This window comes from Ursus arctos, unplaced genomic scaffold (genome assembly GCF_023065955.2).
Source record: "Ursus arctos isolate Adak ecotype North America unplaced genomic scaffold, UrsArc2.0 scaffold_22, whole genome shotgun sequence".
Classification (NCBI taxonomy): Eukaryota; Metazoa; Chordata; class Mammalia; order Carnivora; family Ursidae; genus Ursus; species Ursus arctos.
In genome coordinates, this window is record NW_026622897.1 from 34,345,722 (window position 1) to 34,359,876 (window position 14,155).

Below are 14,155 nucleotides of genomic sequence, written 5' to 3' on the forward strand. Positions count from 1 at the left end.
CAAATATTTGTTGCAACAAGGATGTACATTTTTGCAAATTAAAAAGGGGGAATAGATGTGGGGGTTGGGTGAAGGTAATCAAAAGGTACAAACTTCCACTTAAAAGATAAGTTCTAGGGATAACATGTAAAACGTGATGACTATGGTTAACCAGACTATATTGTATGTTTGAAAGTTGCTAAGAAAACAGACTTTACAAGTTCTCATCACAAGGAAAAAGAAATTTGTAATTATATGAGATGATGGGTGTTAACTAAACTTATTGTAGTGACCATTTCATAATATATACACATATAAAATCATTATACTGTACACCTTAAACTTATGCAATGTTCTACATCAATTATATCTCAATAAAACCGGGAGGAAAGACATCAGGCTGATAAACTGAATCAACTTTACTGAAGAATATTGACTGTATGTAACAAAACTCTTAAAAAACACATATTTTAAATTTTGATACTGTCTTTGTGTATCTAGGATACTCTTTTAAGGAAATAAAGATGCCAATAAAAGATATTTATTTCAGTTAGATTTAAAATACTAAACACTTAAACACCCAATAGAAAAATGACTAAATGAATAATGACACAACTGTAATGAGTACTATTATTTTTCAAGAATATTGTATTAGAAGAAATAATTCCTATAGTATTAAGAGAAAAACAAAGAAACAAAATAACCAACATGTAAGTGCACCAAAAAAATAATGGAGAAAAATATAGCAAGATATTAGTAGATATGGGCGATTTTTATTTCCTTTCTTTATTTATACCTGCTGAGTTTTTCTATACTGTCTAGTACATATCTTGTAACCAGAAAAATGTAATAATAAGTAAAATATACCAGTCTTCAAAAAAAGAGGGGATTTGCATACTGAAATATGTATCAGAATGCTTTAAAAAATAAGATATGGAATATAACACTTTGCCTTACCACCTTTTCTACATTACATTTTTCTTTCCTTCTCCTCTCATGCTAGAAAACATACTACGTCTCGCTCTTGCTAATTCGGAGTAAAGTTTCAGAAGGGGAACAAATATTTACTGGAAAAATATATGCCAGTCCCTGTGTTGCAAGCTTCACATACACATTATCTCATTTCTCCCTTAAGGGGAAACATTTACAGTTTAATAGAGAATGCCTGGAACTCAAAATGCCTTCAAAACACTACATAGGATGGAAATACTTAGGCACAGGCACCGTAATTTAATTAAAAGGATGATCATCCCAGCATTGTTTATAAAAGCAAAAAACCCAGAAATAACCTAAATATCCAATAACAGTTGATATTATTAGTTATTGTACCATTAAAATAATGTCGTATATAGATGTTCATTGGCACTGAAAGATACAGGGTCAATGTTTTAAAAAGGAAGCTACAATTATCCCACTGCTTCAAATATACATGTGCATGCATATATTCATAGGTCTGGAAGAACAACCAAAGTTTAGTGGTGTTACAGGATTTAGAGTGTTTTAAAATATGTTCTTCTTTTCGCTTATCTGCATTAGCTGATTCTATAATACAGACATTGCTTCTGGGGGTTAAAAAGGTAACTTACTAAAGCTAAATTATATCTCTTCTCTCTCCCTCTCCTATGGTAGATTTTGTAACTGGACAAAAATTTCTATTTCCACAATGTAAATATTTGTTCTACAGCAGAAACCAGGCCTACTGCTCTAGCTATAATTGCAAGTCTTCAGTGTGAATAACTTGATTAGGTGGAGGCCAATGAGAAGAAGGCACCCCTGGTCACTGAGAATACTGCTTTCCAATTCCTATTTCCAATTTCCAATTCCTGAGTCATAAGCTCAGTTAGCTGTCAAGTCAGGAGAAGGGAGAAGAAAACTAATAATTGCTGAATACTTATTTATTATGTACATGAGCATAGGGTTATGCACTACTTTTTATTAGATGAGTTTTGCCCCCAAAACAACCCTGTTAGCTATTATTGTTCTCATTTTACAAATGAGCAAATGAAGGTCTAAAAAGATTAAATACCCCATCCCCACATGCCACTTCACTTTGGCTCCATCAAAGCCAGCTGGTGCATGTGAAGCCCACGTAGGGGACACCCACTGAGTGCACGACTCTGGTGGCCAAGGGGGATTGTGTTTCTGGGCTCTATGGGTCTGAAACATTTGGAGATGCATATCTTGGTAGACTACCAGCCTCGGAGCATTGTACAGTCAGTAGACTTAAATACATCTCAGTCTTCCTCTGAAAACGGCCTACCTACTAGATCTAGAGCTTCAGCCTCAGGGAAAGGCATCAGATTTGTAACACATCTAGAGGCTATGGAAATGCTCTCAGAAAATATAAGGTGAGGGATACTATCTATCTATGAGCTCTCACTATGCCCTGCTATAGCTCACCAGTAGCTCCACAAAAAAAAGCCCATATACTTGTCCAAAGCCTCAAATTTTGCAATTGTCACTAAGGGCACACCTCCAGATCACTTGGTCTGGAGGCCAGCAAGGTCTATAACTGCAGTCCCATATGACTGTATATATTTGCCTATCTTAAAAGATGCTGCCTGAGGGTCTAGCTTCCAATCAGCCTGAAACATGGAGATGACTAAGATCTCTCCCCCTGGAATACTCAAGGTCTTGGTACACCCTCAACAACTGGGACCTACCAAAAAAACACCAGGCTGCTTAGACAATCAAAAAGATTTGAAAAACAACCAAAAACTAGCCCAAGCTTAAATGATAAGACTCATCTCCCAAACAACGCCACTCCTGCAAGACTAGGAAACATAGCTGTTTTTTCACCTAATACACAGAAATACAGAGACTCAGGCAAAATGAGGAAAAAGAAAAATATGTTCCACATGAAAAAACAAACTAAAACACCAGAAAAAAAACCTTAACGAAATGGAGATAAATAATTTACCAGATAAAGAGTTCAAAATAATGGTCATAAAAGTGTTCACCAAACTTGAAGAATGGATGAACACAGTAAGGTGTTCACCAAACTTGAAGAATGGATGAACACAATAAGAACTTCAACAAAAATATAGAAAATTTTAGAAAGAACCAAACAGAAGTCACATAACTGAAGAATACAATAATTAAACTGAAAAATGCAAGAGTGGTTCAACATCAGACCAGATAAAACAGAAGATAAAATCAGTGATCTGGAAGACAAGGAAGTGGAATTCATCCAAAAAGAGAAGGAAAAACAAAAAAGAACTTTTAAAATGTGAACATAACTTAAGGGACCTATCAGTCAACACAAACTAAAATGGTGTTTGCATTATAGGGGCACCAGGAGAAGAGCAACAGAAAGGGACAGAAAACTTATTTGAAGAAATAATGGCTGAAAACTTTCCTAGAGAAAGAAATAGACATTTCAGTCCAGGAAGTCCAGAGAGTTGCAAATAAGATAAACCCCAAAAGAGCCATACCAAGTCACATTATAATTAAAATGTCGAAAGTTAAGGATAAGGAGAGAATCTTAAAGATAGCAAGAGAAAAACAACTTGTTATAAACAAAGAAACCTCTATAAGACAATCAGCAGTATTTTTAGCAGAAACTGTGTAGGCCAGAAGAGAGTGGCATGATATATTCAAAGTACTGAAAGGAAACCCTTCCTACCAAGAATATTCTTTCTGACAATATTATAAAGAAGAGATTAAGAGCTTTCCAGACAAACAAAAGCTAAAAGAGTTTATCAGACTTACAAAAAATGTTAAAGGGACTTCTTTAAGCAGAAAAGAAAGGGTACTAATTAATAACAAAAAAATATGAAAGTAAAAATTTCACTTGTAAAGACAAATCTATAATAAACATAGTGCATTAATAATTTACAAAGTTAGCATGAAGGTTAAAAAAATAGTGAAAATAACTATAACCACAATAAACAATTAAAGGATACACAAAATAAAAAGTTGTAAATGTGACATCAAAAACATAAAATGTGTCGGGGGGAGTAAAAGTATAGTTTTAAAATGCATTCAAACTTAACCTGCTATCATCTTAACATAGACTGTTACGTATAAAGGTAGTAATATATGAGCCTCAGGGTAACCACAAAGCAAAAACATGGTACTGAACAACCAATGAGTCAACAAAGAAATCAAAGAAGAAATGTAAAATACCTTGAGACAAATGAAATGGAAATATAACACACCATAATCTATAGGATGCAGCAAAAACAATCTTAAGAGGCAAATTCCTAGCAATACAGGCCTAACTGAAGAAATAAGAAAATATTAAATAAGCAATCTAACTCTATACCTAAATAAAGTAAGCCCAAAATCAGAAGAGGAAACTAATAAAGATCAGAGTGGAAAAATGAAACAGACACTAAAAACATAATAGAAAAGATCAATGAAACTAAGCCAGATTAATAAAATCAATGAACCTTTAGTAGACACGCTAAGAAAAAAGAGGGAGGGCTCAAATAAATAAAATCAAAAGTAAAAGAGGTTAAGTCCCGACTGATACCAAAGAAATACAAAGGATCATAAGAGACTACTACTATGAACTATTATTACATAGCAATAAACCAGACAACCTAGAAAAAAAAAAAAAAGGATAAATTCCTAGAAACAGACTCTTCCAAGCCTGAATCAGGAAGAAAACAGAAAATCTGGATAGATGGATTACTAGTAAAGAAAGTGTATCAGTAATCAAAAACTCCCCAACAAACAAAAGTCCAGTACTGGACAGCTTCACCAGTAAATTCTACCAAATATACAAAGAAGATTTAATTACCTATCCTTTTCAAACACTTACAAAACTGAAGAGGCAGGAACAATACCAAACCAATTTTATGAGACCAGCATTACCCTGACACCAAAAACGGATGACAAAAGAAAGAAAAGAAAAGAAAAGAAAAGAAAAGAAAAGAAAAGATTAATTAATTAATTAATTAATTACAGGCTAGTATCCATAATGAACACAGATATAAAAATCCTCAACAGAATATTACCAAATCAACAATATTTTAAAAGATCATACACCACGATCAAGTAGGATTTATTCCAGGGATGTAAGGATGGTTCAACATCTACAGAACACTCAATGTAATATAACACATTGACAAAATTAAGAATAAAAATCATAATCATCTCAAAAGATGCAGAAAAAGCATTTGACAAAATTCAACATACATTCATGACAACGACTCAAAAAAGTAATAAAGGCCATGTATAACAAGCCCACAACTATCATACTTAATAGTGAAAAGTTGAAAGTTTTTCTTTTAGATTCAGAAACAAGACAAGGATATGCACTCTCACCACTTTTATGCAACACAGTATTGGAAGTCCTAGCCAGAGCAATTAATCAGAAAAAGAAATAAAAGCCATCGAAATTGGAAAGGAAGAAGTCAAATTGTCACTTTTTGTGGACATAATTTTATATAGAGAAAACCCTAAAGACTCTACCCAAAAAACTATTAGAACTAATAAATGAATTCAGTGAAGTTGTGGGGTACAAAATCAATATATAAAATCTATTACATGTTAATACATTAACAATGAACTATCAGAGAATTAAGAAAACAATCCCCTTTATAACTGCATTGAAAAAAATAAAATACTTAGAACTAAATTTAAGGTGAAAAACCTTTACACTGCAAACTATAAGACACTGATGAAAGAAACTGAAGAAGACACAAATAAATGGAAAGCTACTACAAGCTCATGGACTTGAAAAATTAATTTGAAAAATGTATTTCCCAAAGCAATCTACAGATTCAATGCCATCCCTATCAAAATTCCAATGGCATTTTTCACAGACATAGAACAATCCTAAAATTTGTATGGAACCACAAAATATCCATTACCCTGAGAAAGAAGAACAAAGCTGGAGGCATCATGCTGATTTTAAGCTATACTACAAAGCTATAATAATCAAAACAGTTTGGTATTGGCATGAAAACAGATATACAGAACAACAGAACAGAACACAAAGCCCAGAAATGAACCCCATGTATACATGGTCAGTTAATACACAACAAAGGAGGCAGGGATATGAAAGGGGAAAGGACAGTCTCTTTCAGTAACTTTGCTCAGAAAACTGGACAGCCACATGCAAAGAATGAAACTGAACTACTTTCTTACACCATACACAAAAATCCACTTGATAATAGATGAAAGACTTGACTCTAAGACCAGAAACCAAAAATTTCTTAGAAGAAAACTAAAGTGATAAGCTTCATGACATTGGTCTTAGTGATCTCTTTTTGGCTCCTACTCCAGAAGCAATGGCAACAAAAGCAAAAATAAACAAATGGAACTACATCAAATTAAAAAGTTTCTGCATAGCAAAGGGAGCTTCTCACTAGTGAATGAGAGAAGATATTTGCAAATCATATATCAGATAAGAGGTTAATATCCAAAATACATAATGAACCCATACAACTCAATAACAATAACAAAAAATAATCCAATTGAAAAATAGGCAGAGGATTTGAATAGACATTTCTCCAAAGAAGACAACAGATGGCCAACAGGCACATGAAAAGATGCTCAACATCACTAATCATCAGGAAATTCAAATTATAACCACAATGAGATACAACCGCATATCTGTCAAAATGGCTATTATCAAAAAAATAAACATGATGGAAAACACTATGAAGGTTCCTCAAAAACTTAAAACTAGAAACACTATGCAATCCAGCAATTCTACTTCTGGGTATTTACTGAAAGAAAACAACACCACTAATCCCAAAAGATCTGTGCATGCTATGTTCACTGCAGCATTGTTTATCATAGCCAAGATATGGAAAGAACCTATATGTCCATCAGTGGATGATAAAGAAGATTGTGTACATGTGTGTGTGTGTGTGTGTCTGTGTGTGTGTGTGTGTGTGTACACAAAATGGAATACTACTCAGCCATAAAAAGAAATTAAATCTTGCCATTTATGACAATATAAATGGACCTCAAGAGTATCATGCTAAGTGAAATAAGTCAGAGAAAGACAAATTTTGTATCATTTCACTTATATATGGAATCTAAAAAACAAAACAAATGAACAAACAAACAAGACTCATAGAAACAGAGAACAGATTGGTGGTTGAAGGGTTTGTCAGGGAACAAAATTGGTGGAGATAAGGAGGCACAAATTTCCAGTTATAAAATAAATGTCATGAGAATGTAACATACTACATGGGGACTACAATAATATAGTTATTGTGAATTTGAAAGCTGCTAAGAAGGTAAATCTTAAAAGTTTTCATTATAAGGACAGTATGTTATAAATCGGTATGGTGACAGATAGTAAACAGACTTGATGTGGTGATCATTTCATAATCTATACAAATACTGAAATATGTGGTAAACCTGTAACTAATACAATGTTGTACCTCAACTGTACTTCAACAAAAAGTGAACAAATATAAAATTAAAAGATCAACTAACTAAGGGCACCTGGGTGGCTCAGTCAGTTAAGGGTCCGACTCTTGGTTTTGGCTCAGGTCATGATCTCAGGGGCATGAGATCAAGCCCCATGTCAGGCTCCGCACTCAGTGGGGAGTCTGTTCGAGATTCTCTCTCTGTCCCTCACTCTTGCTCTCTAAAATCAATCAATCTTAAAAGAAAAAAAGACAGAAATTGAATAACTAACTCAAAGTCATACCATCAAGGAGGACAGCCGGTATTAGAATCTACGTCTTTGTCACTGGAGAGTCTGAAATCTTTCTACTACTCTTTGTGGCTCCCACCAAACCCAGCCAATTCATGAAACATAATTGTAATCTTAATTACTGAAACACAATCTCACCTTATTGGCAACAGCATTGACACTTGGCCGGGCATCAAATATAAAGATTTTATGAGATTGGGCATTGGAGTCCATGATAGCTTGAAGGTATTTTTCATCTTCTTTGCTTCGCTTTCCACTCACTCCTACCATTGGCTGGCTACACCGAGTGATAGTGGCTTGACTTTCAGGATGAATCCATGATAAAACCTTAATGGGGGAAAATAGTGACACACTCTTTATATATTTCTCTGTTTAGAATTCTTCTCAAAAACATTACTCTATAAATTTCTGCTTTCTGACTGGTTCCAAAGCCTAACCATGAAAGGCTAACTAAAGACTCCTATAAAAATCATCACTTTCTTTCAAGCTAACTCTGGCTTATGGAAAATTTGGTCTAATCCTTTAATCAGGTATTGATTTATGGAAGTCATGATTATTCAGAAGTGTTGTCTCTAGAATCAAAGTACATTAAAAGGGGGTTAAGTAAACCCCTTAAAGTTTTATTACTAAAGCAGCAAACTATCCAACTGTAAAGTCTTCAAAACCTATGAATTTTGTGCCTAAAATTATTTGAGCTGATCTTTCTAAAACATGGTAATTCATCATAAATTTGTAAAGTTTTCTTCTTTCTAGGATTTAAAGGAAAAGAGCATTTACCACCATGATTAAAGAATATATAATAAAACAAAGAAACAGTGAACAATAAAGAGCCAACTTTGTTTTCAAGTTAAGTATCACAATTCTGTGCAGTTCTCTCCTACCCATGTCAGACTCTACAGAAACTCTTTTAATTTAAATCTTGCCTCCAGTTTTAATTTTACTAAATAACTCATTCTCTAAAATCCCCATAAAAGACATGTTGCTGTAGCTATTTTTATCCTGCATCCATTCTCCCATTCATTAATCTCAGCATTGCATAGAGTACAAAAGCATTTGCAAAGTCTCATCAAAGCTTCACACTTACTGGGATACGGCCCCTTGATCTGAAGGATGCCACTCTCTTTAATTCTTCATCAGGAATATTTGCTGGCACAACCAAAAGGGCAGGATATGTATCACAGAGCTCATAGCGTTCATTTATCTTTGTTATTCTCCAGCTCTCATTCGGAATTCCCTACATGTGAAATAGAACATAAGACAAATTACCACCTAAAATATTAAAAGATACTGAAATAAAAGCCATCTTATTTAACCTCTCTTATCTCCACTATCTGTCTCTTAAGTTCCTGGAATAGTTACTGTCTACCTGTAGTGAGCAGGCTTTTAGGATGAGCTACTTTAATGTAGGGATCTGTGTTTATGTTGATGCTCATTTATATACTGAAAGATTTCTTAAATCATTAAACACTGATAGATTGCTGGGTCTGTGTTAAATATCTCCAATGGGAAGGAAGGACACAGTAAGACTGCAAATGTCCCCTGTCTTAAAAACAAAAACAAAAGTTTCATTCAGATTGACTGGATGATTGATTTTGCTGCCATTCATCTACATAAAGAAATTTCAGGGAGCGGGTACCCAGTATCCGCGAGAACACTATACATATATTTATCATTTATATACTTAAAGTTTTCCCTCCTACATTATAGCACTAATGGAATGTCGCTAATCTAACACATATTATAAAAGCAAGGGAGTAACAGATGGCAAAACCAAGAGGCAAGAAATACTTTTTAAAAGTTTTTAAAAACACATCAATTATTCAGCTCTCATTTGATCCTTCAATATTAGCTATAATTAGTCTACAACTTCACATACAGGGTTACCTAAATAAGATACTTAAAACTTTTCTCTTTCATTCTACAGAAAATAAAGCTATTAAATTAACTGGAATTAAGAAAATATACATATTTAAAATTTTATGGCCCCCAACAATTCATATAATCAGAAAAAGAAAGAATTGAAAGAAATCAAATTATAGTTTTAAAAAAAAAACCCTTTATTGAGTACCTATTATGCGCCAGTACATGTCAGCAGCCTCTCTGCACACACACATGCACATATTGTATCTGGGTTTTGTTAACTACATTTGACAGATGAAGAAGCAAAGGAGGTAATCAAGAACTCCATGTACATTCTACAACTATCCTCTTTATTTAAAAGTACATTGTTCCTAAAAAAAGAAAAATCAGTATCCTGGTTCACAGAATTGTTATAAAAATCTGAAATCAAAGGGAAGAATGTACTCTCCTTTATTTTCCTTTTTTTTATAATAATTTTTTATTATGTTAGTCACCATACAGTATATCCTTAGTTTTTGATGTAATGTTCCATGATTCATTATTTGCGTATAACACCCAGTACAGCATACAATATGTGCCCACCTTAATACCCATCACCGGCCTATACCAGTCCCGCACTCCCCTCCCCTCTGAAGCCCTCAGTTTGTTTCCCAGAGTCCATAGTCTCTCATGGTTCACTGCCCCTTCTGTTTACCCCCCCTTCATTCTTCCCTTCCTTCTCCCTTCCTTCTCCTACCGATCTTCCTGCAATTTCTTATGTTCCATAAATGAGTGAAACTGTATTATAATTGTCTTTCTCTGCTTGACTTATTTCACTTAGCATAATCTCCTCCAATCCCGTCCATGTTGCTGCAAATGTTGTGTAATCGTTCTTTCTGATGGCTGAGTAATATTCCATTGTATATATGGACCACATCTTCTTAATCCAGTCATGTGTTGAAGGGCATCTCGGCTCCTTCCACAATTTAGCTATTGCGGACAATGCTGCTATGAACATTGGGGTGCATATGGCCCTTCTCTTCACTACGTCTGTATCTTTGGGGTAAACGCCCAGTAGTGCAATGGCTGGGTCATAGGGTAGCTCTATTTTTAACTTTTGAAGGGACCTCCACACTATTTTGCAAAGTGGCTGTACCAACTTGCATTCCCACCAACAGTGTAAGAGGGATCCCCTTTCATCACATCCTCTTCAACATTTGTTGTTTCCTGACTTGTTAATTTTTGACATTCTAGCTGGTGTAAGGTGGTATCTCAAAAGTGGTTTTGATTTGAATTTCCCTGATAGCTAATGATTTTGAACATTTTTTCATGTGTCTGTTAGCCATTTGTATGCCTTCATTGGAAAAGTGTCTGTTCATATCTTCTGCCCATTTTTTGATTTGATTATTTGTGTCTTGTGTATTGAGTTTGAGAAGTTCTTTGTAGATCTTGGATACCAGTCTTTTATCTGTAGTGTCATTTGCAAAATCTTCTCCCATCCTGTGGCCTGCCTCATAGTTTCTTTGACTGTTTCCTTGGCTGTGCAAAAGCTTTTTATCTTGATGAAGGCCCACAAGTTCATTTTTTCTTTTGTTTCTCTTACCTTTGGAGATGTGTCATGAAAAAAGGTGCTGTGGCAGGTGTCAAAGAGGTTGCAGCCTATGTTCTCCTCTATGATTTTGATGCATTCCTGTCTCACATCGAAGTCTTTCATCCATTTGGAGTTTATCTTTGTGTGAGAAAGTGGTCTTTCATCCATTTGGAGTTTATCTTTGTGTGAGAGAGTGGTCAAGTTTCATTCTTTCGCATTTACCTGTCCAATTTTCCCAGCACCATTTATTGGAGACTGTCTTTTTTCCACTGGATGTTTTTTCCTGCTTTGTCAAAGATTAGTTGCCCAAAGAGCCACGGGTGCATTTCTGGGTTCCCTATTCTGTTCCATTGGTCTATGTGTCTGTTTTTGTGCCAGTACCATGCTGTCTCTGTGATCACAGCCTTGTAGTACAGCTCGAAATCTGGCATTGTGATGCCCCCAGCTTTGTTTTTCCTTTTCAACAGTTCCTTGGCGATTCGGGGCCTTTTCTGGTTCCATACAAATTTAAGGACTATTTGTTCCAGTTCTTTGAAAAATGTCATTGGTATTTTGATTGGGATGGCATTGAAAGTGTAGATTGCTCTGGGTAGCATGGACATTTTAACTATGTTAATTCTTCCGATCCATGAGCATGGAATATTTTTCCATCTTTTTGTGTCTTCTTCAATGTCTTTCAAGAGTGATCTGTAGTTTCTAGAATATAGATCCTTTACCTCTCTGGTTAAGTTAATTCCAAGGTAATGTATGGTTTTTGGTGCTATTGTAAATGGAATGGATTCCCTAATTTCTCTTTCTTCAGTCTCATTGTTCATGCATAGAAATGCAACTAATTTCTGAGCATTGACTTTGTATCTCGCCACATTACTGAATTGCTCTATAAGTTCTAGTAATTTGGGGGTAGAGTCTTTCGGGTTTTCCATATAGAGTATCATGTCATCTGCGAAGAGAGACAGTTTGACTTCTTCTTTGCCGATTGGAATACCTTTTATCCCTTTTTGTTGTCTGATTGCTGTTGCAAGGACTTCTAGTACTATGTTGAATAATAATGGCGAGATCGGGCATCCTTGTCGTGTTCCTGATCTTAAGGGAAAGGCTTCCAGCTTTTCCCCATTGAGAATGATATCCGCTATAGGCTTTTCATAGATGGTTTTTAATGAAATTGAGGAATGTACGCTCTATCCCTACACTCTGAAGGGTTTTAATCAGGAAAGGATGCTGTATTTTGTCAAATGCTTTTTCTGCATCAGTTGAGAGGATTGTATGGTTCTTGACTCTTGTTGATATGATCTATCACACTGATTGATTTGCGAATGTTGAACCACCCTTGCATCCCAGGGATGAATCCCACTTGATCATGATGGATAATCCTTTTAATGTACTGGTGGATCCTATTAGCTAGGATCTTGTTGAGAATTTTGGCATTCCTATTCCTCAGGGATATTGTTCTGTAATTCTCCTTTTTGATGGGGTCTTTGCCTGGTTTGGGGATCAAGGTAATACTGGCCCCATAAAATGAATTTGGTAGTTTTCCTTCTGTTTCTATTTTTTGAAACAGCTTCAGGAGAATAGGTATTATTTCTTCTTTGAATGTTTGGTAGAATTCCCTGGGGAATCCGTCAGGCCCTGGGGAGGTTTTCTGATCACTGCTTCAATCTCTTCCTAATTAATCGGTCTGTTTAAATAATCAATTTCTTCCTGTTTCAGTCTTGGTAGTTTATAGGTTTCCAGGAAGTCATCCATTTCTTCCAGGTTGTTTAATTTATTGGCATAAAGCTGCTGATAAAAGTTTCTAATGATCCTTCCTATTTCATTGGTGTTGTTCATGATCTCTCCCCTTTCATTCATAATTTTATTAATTTGGGTCCTTTCTCTGTTCTTTTGAATATGTCTGGCCAGTGGCTTATCTATCTTATTTATTCTTTCAAAGAACCAGTTTCTAGTTCTGTTGATCTGCTCCACTGTGCTCCTGGTTTCTAATTCATTGATCACCTGCCTTCTCCTGGGTGGGTTAGGCCTGTTCTTCTGTTCCAGCTCCAGCTTCTTGAGGTGAGAATATAAAAACTGCATTTTAGGTTTTTCTATTCTTTTGAGTGAGGCCTGGATGGCTATGCATTTTCCCCTTTGGACTGCCTTTGCAGTGCCCCATAGGTTTTGGACCGATGCGTTTTCATTTTTGTTGGTCTCCAGAAATTGTTTAAACTCTTTCTTAATTACCTGGTTTGCCCAATCATTCTTGAGCACGATGGTTCTTAGTTTCCAAGTGTTTGAGTTTCTTCCAAATTTTTCCTTGTGATTGAGTTCCAGTTTCAAAGCATTGTGGTCTGACAATACGCAGGGAATAATCTCAGTCTTTTGGTATCGGTTGAGACCTGTTTTGTGACCCAGTATATGGTCTATTCTGGAGAAAGTTCCATGCGCATTCGAAAAGAATGAATATTCTGTTTTTCTGGGGTGTAGTGCTCTGTATATATCTATGAGGTCCATCTGGTCCAGTATGTCATTCAAAGCTCTTGTTTCTTTGTTGATTTTCTGCTTAGGTGATCTGTCTATTGCTGAGAGCAGAGTATTGAGGTCCCCCACTATTAACGTATTATTACCTATATGTCTCTTTATTCTGGTTAAGATTTGGCTTGTGTATCTTGCTCCTCCCCTGTTGGGGGCATAGATATTTATAATTGTCATATCCACTTGTTGGATACATCCTTTAACAATAATATAGTGTTCTTCTGTATCTCTAACTACAATCTTTAGTTTAAAATCTAATCTGTCTGATATGAGAATTGCTACCCCAGCTTTCTTTTGAGGTCCATTGGCACGAAAAATGGTTTTCCATCCCTTTTCCTTCAGTCTGGATGTATCTTTAGGTTCAAAATGAGTTTCTTGTAGAAAGCAAATGGATGGGTCATGTCTTTTTATCCAATCTGCAACCCTGTGGCATTTTATGGGAGCTCCCCCCACTTCCGTTTATCTTCCCATATCTGAGCACGGATTCACGGCTCCCCGCTTCGTACCTCAATACTCAGCGCTGGAGATGTTCGTTTGTAAAGATCCAGGTGTATCTTCCTATGTCTCAGGCTGATTTTGTGGGTGTTCAGGATGGTCTGGTAGATATCCAG

The 14,155-nt window shown here is 35.5% G+C and overlaps 1 protein-coding gene across 2 annotated transcripts in view; it reads right to left on the bottom strand.

Annotated features, from left to right (window-relative positions):
• The window catches only part of MTMR2 (myotubularin related protein 2), a 119,086-nt gene that overhangs the window by 20,513 nt on the left and 84,418 nt on the right, over positions 1-14,155 (bottom strand). For both annotated transcript variants that reach the window (XM_026505303.4, XM_026505304.4), the window contains 2 exons: positions 8,691-8,840; positions 7,745-7,933 (listed from right to left, as the gene is read on the bottom strand). In XM_026505303.4, coding sequence (XP_026361088.1) covers positions 7,745-7,933; positions 8,691-8,840 — 339 coding nt within the window. The remainder of the gene's footprint in view (positions 1-7,744; positions 7,934-8,690; positions 8,841-14,155) is intronic.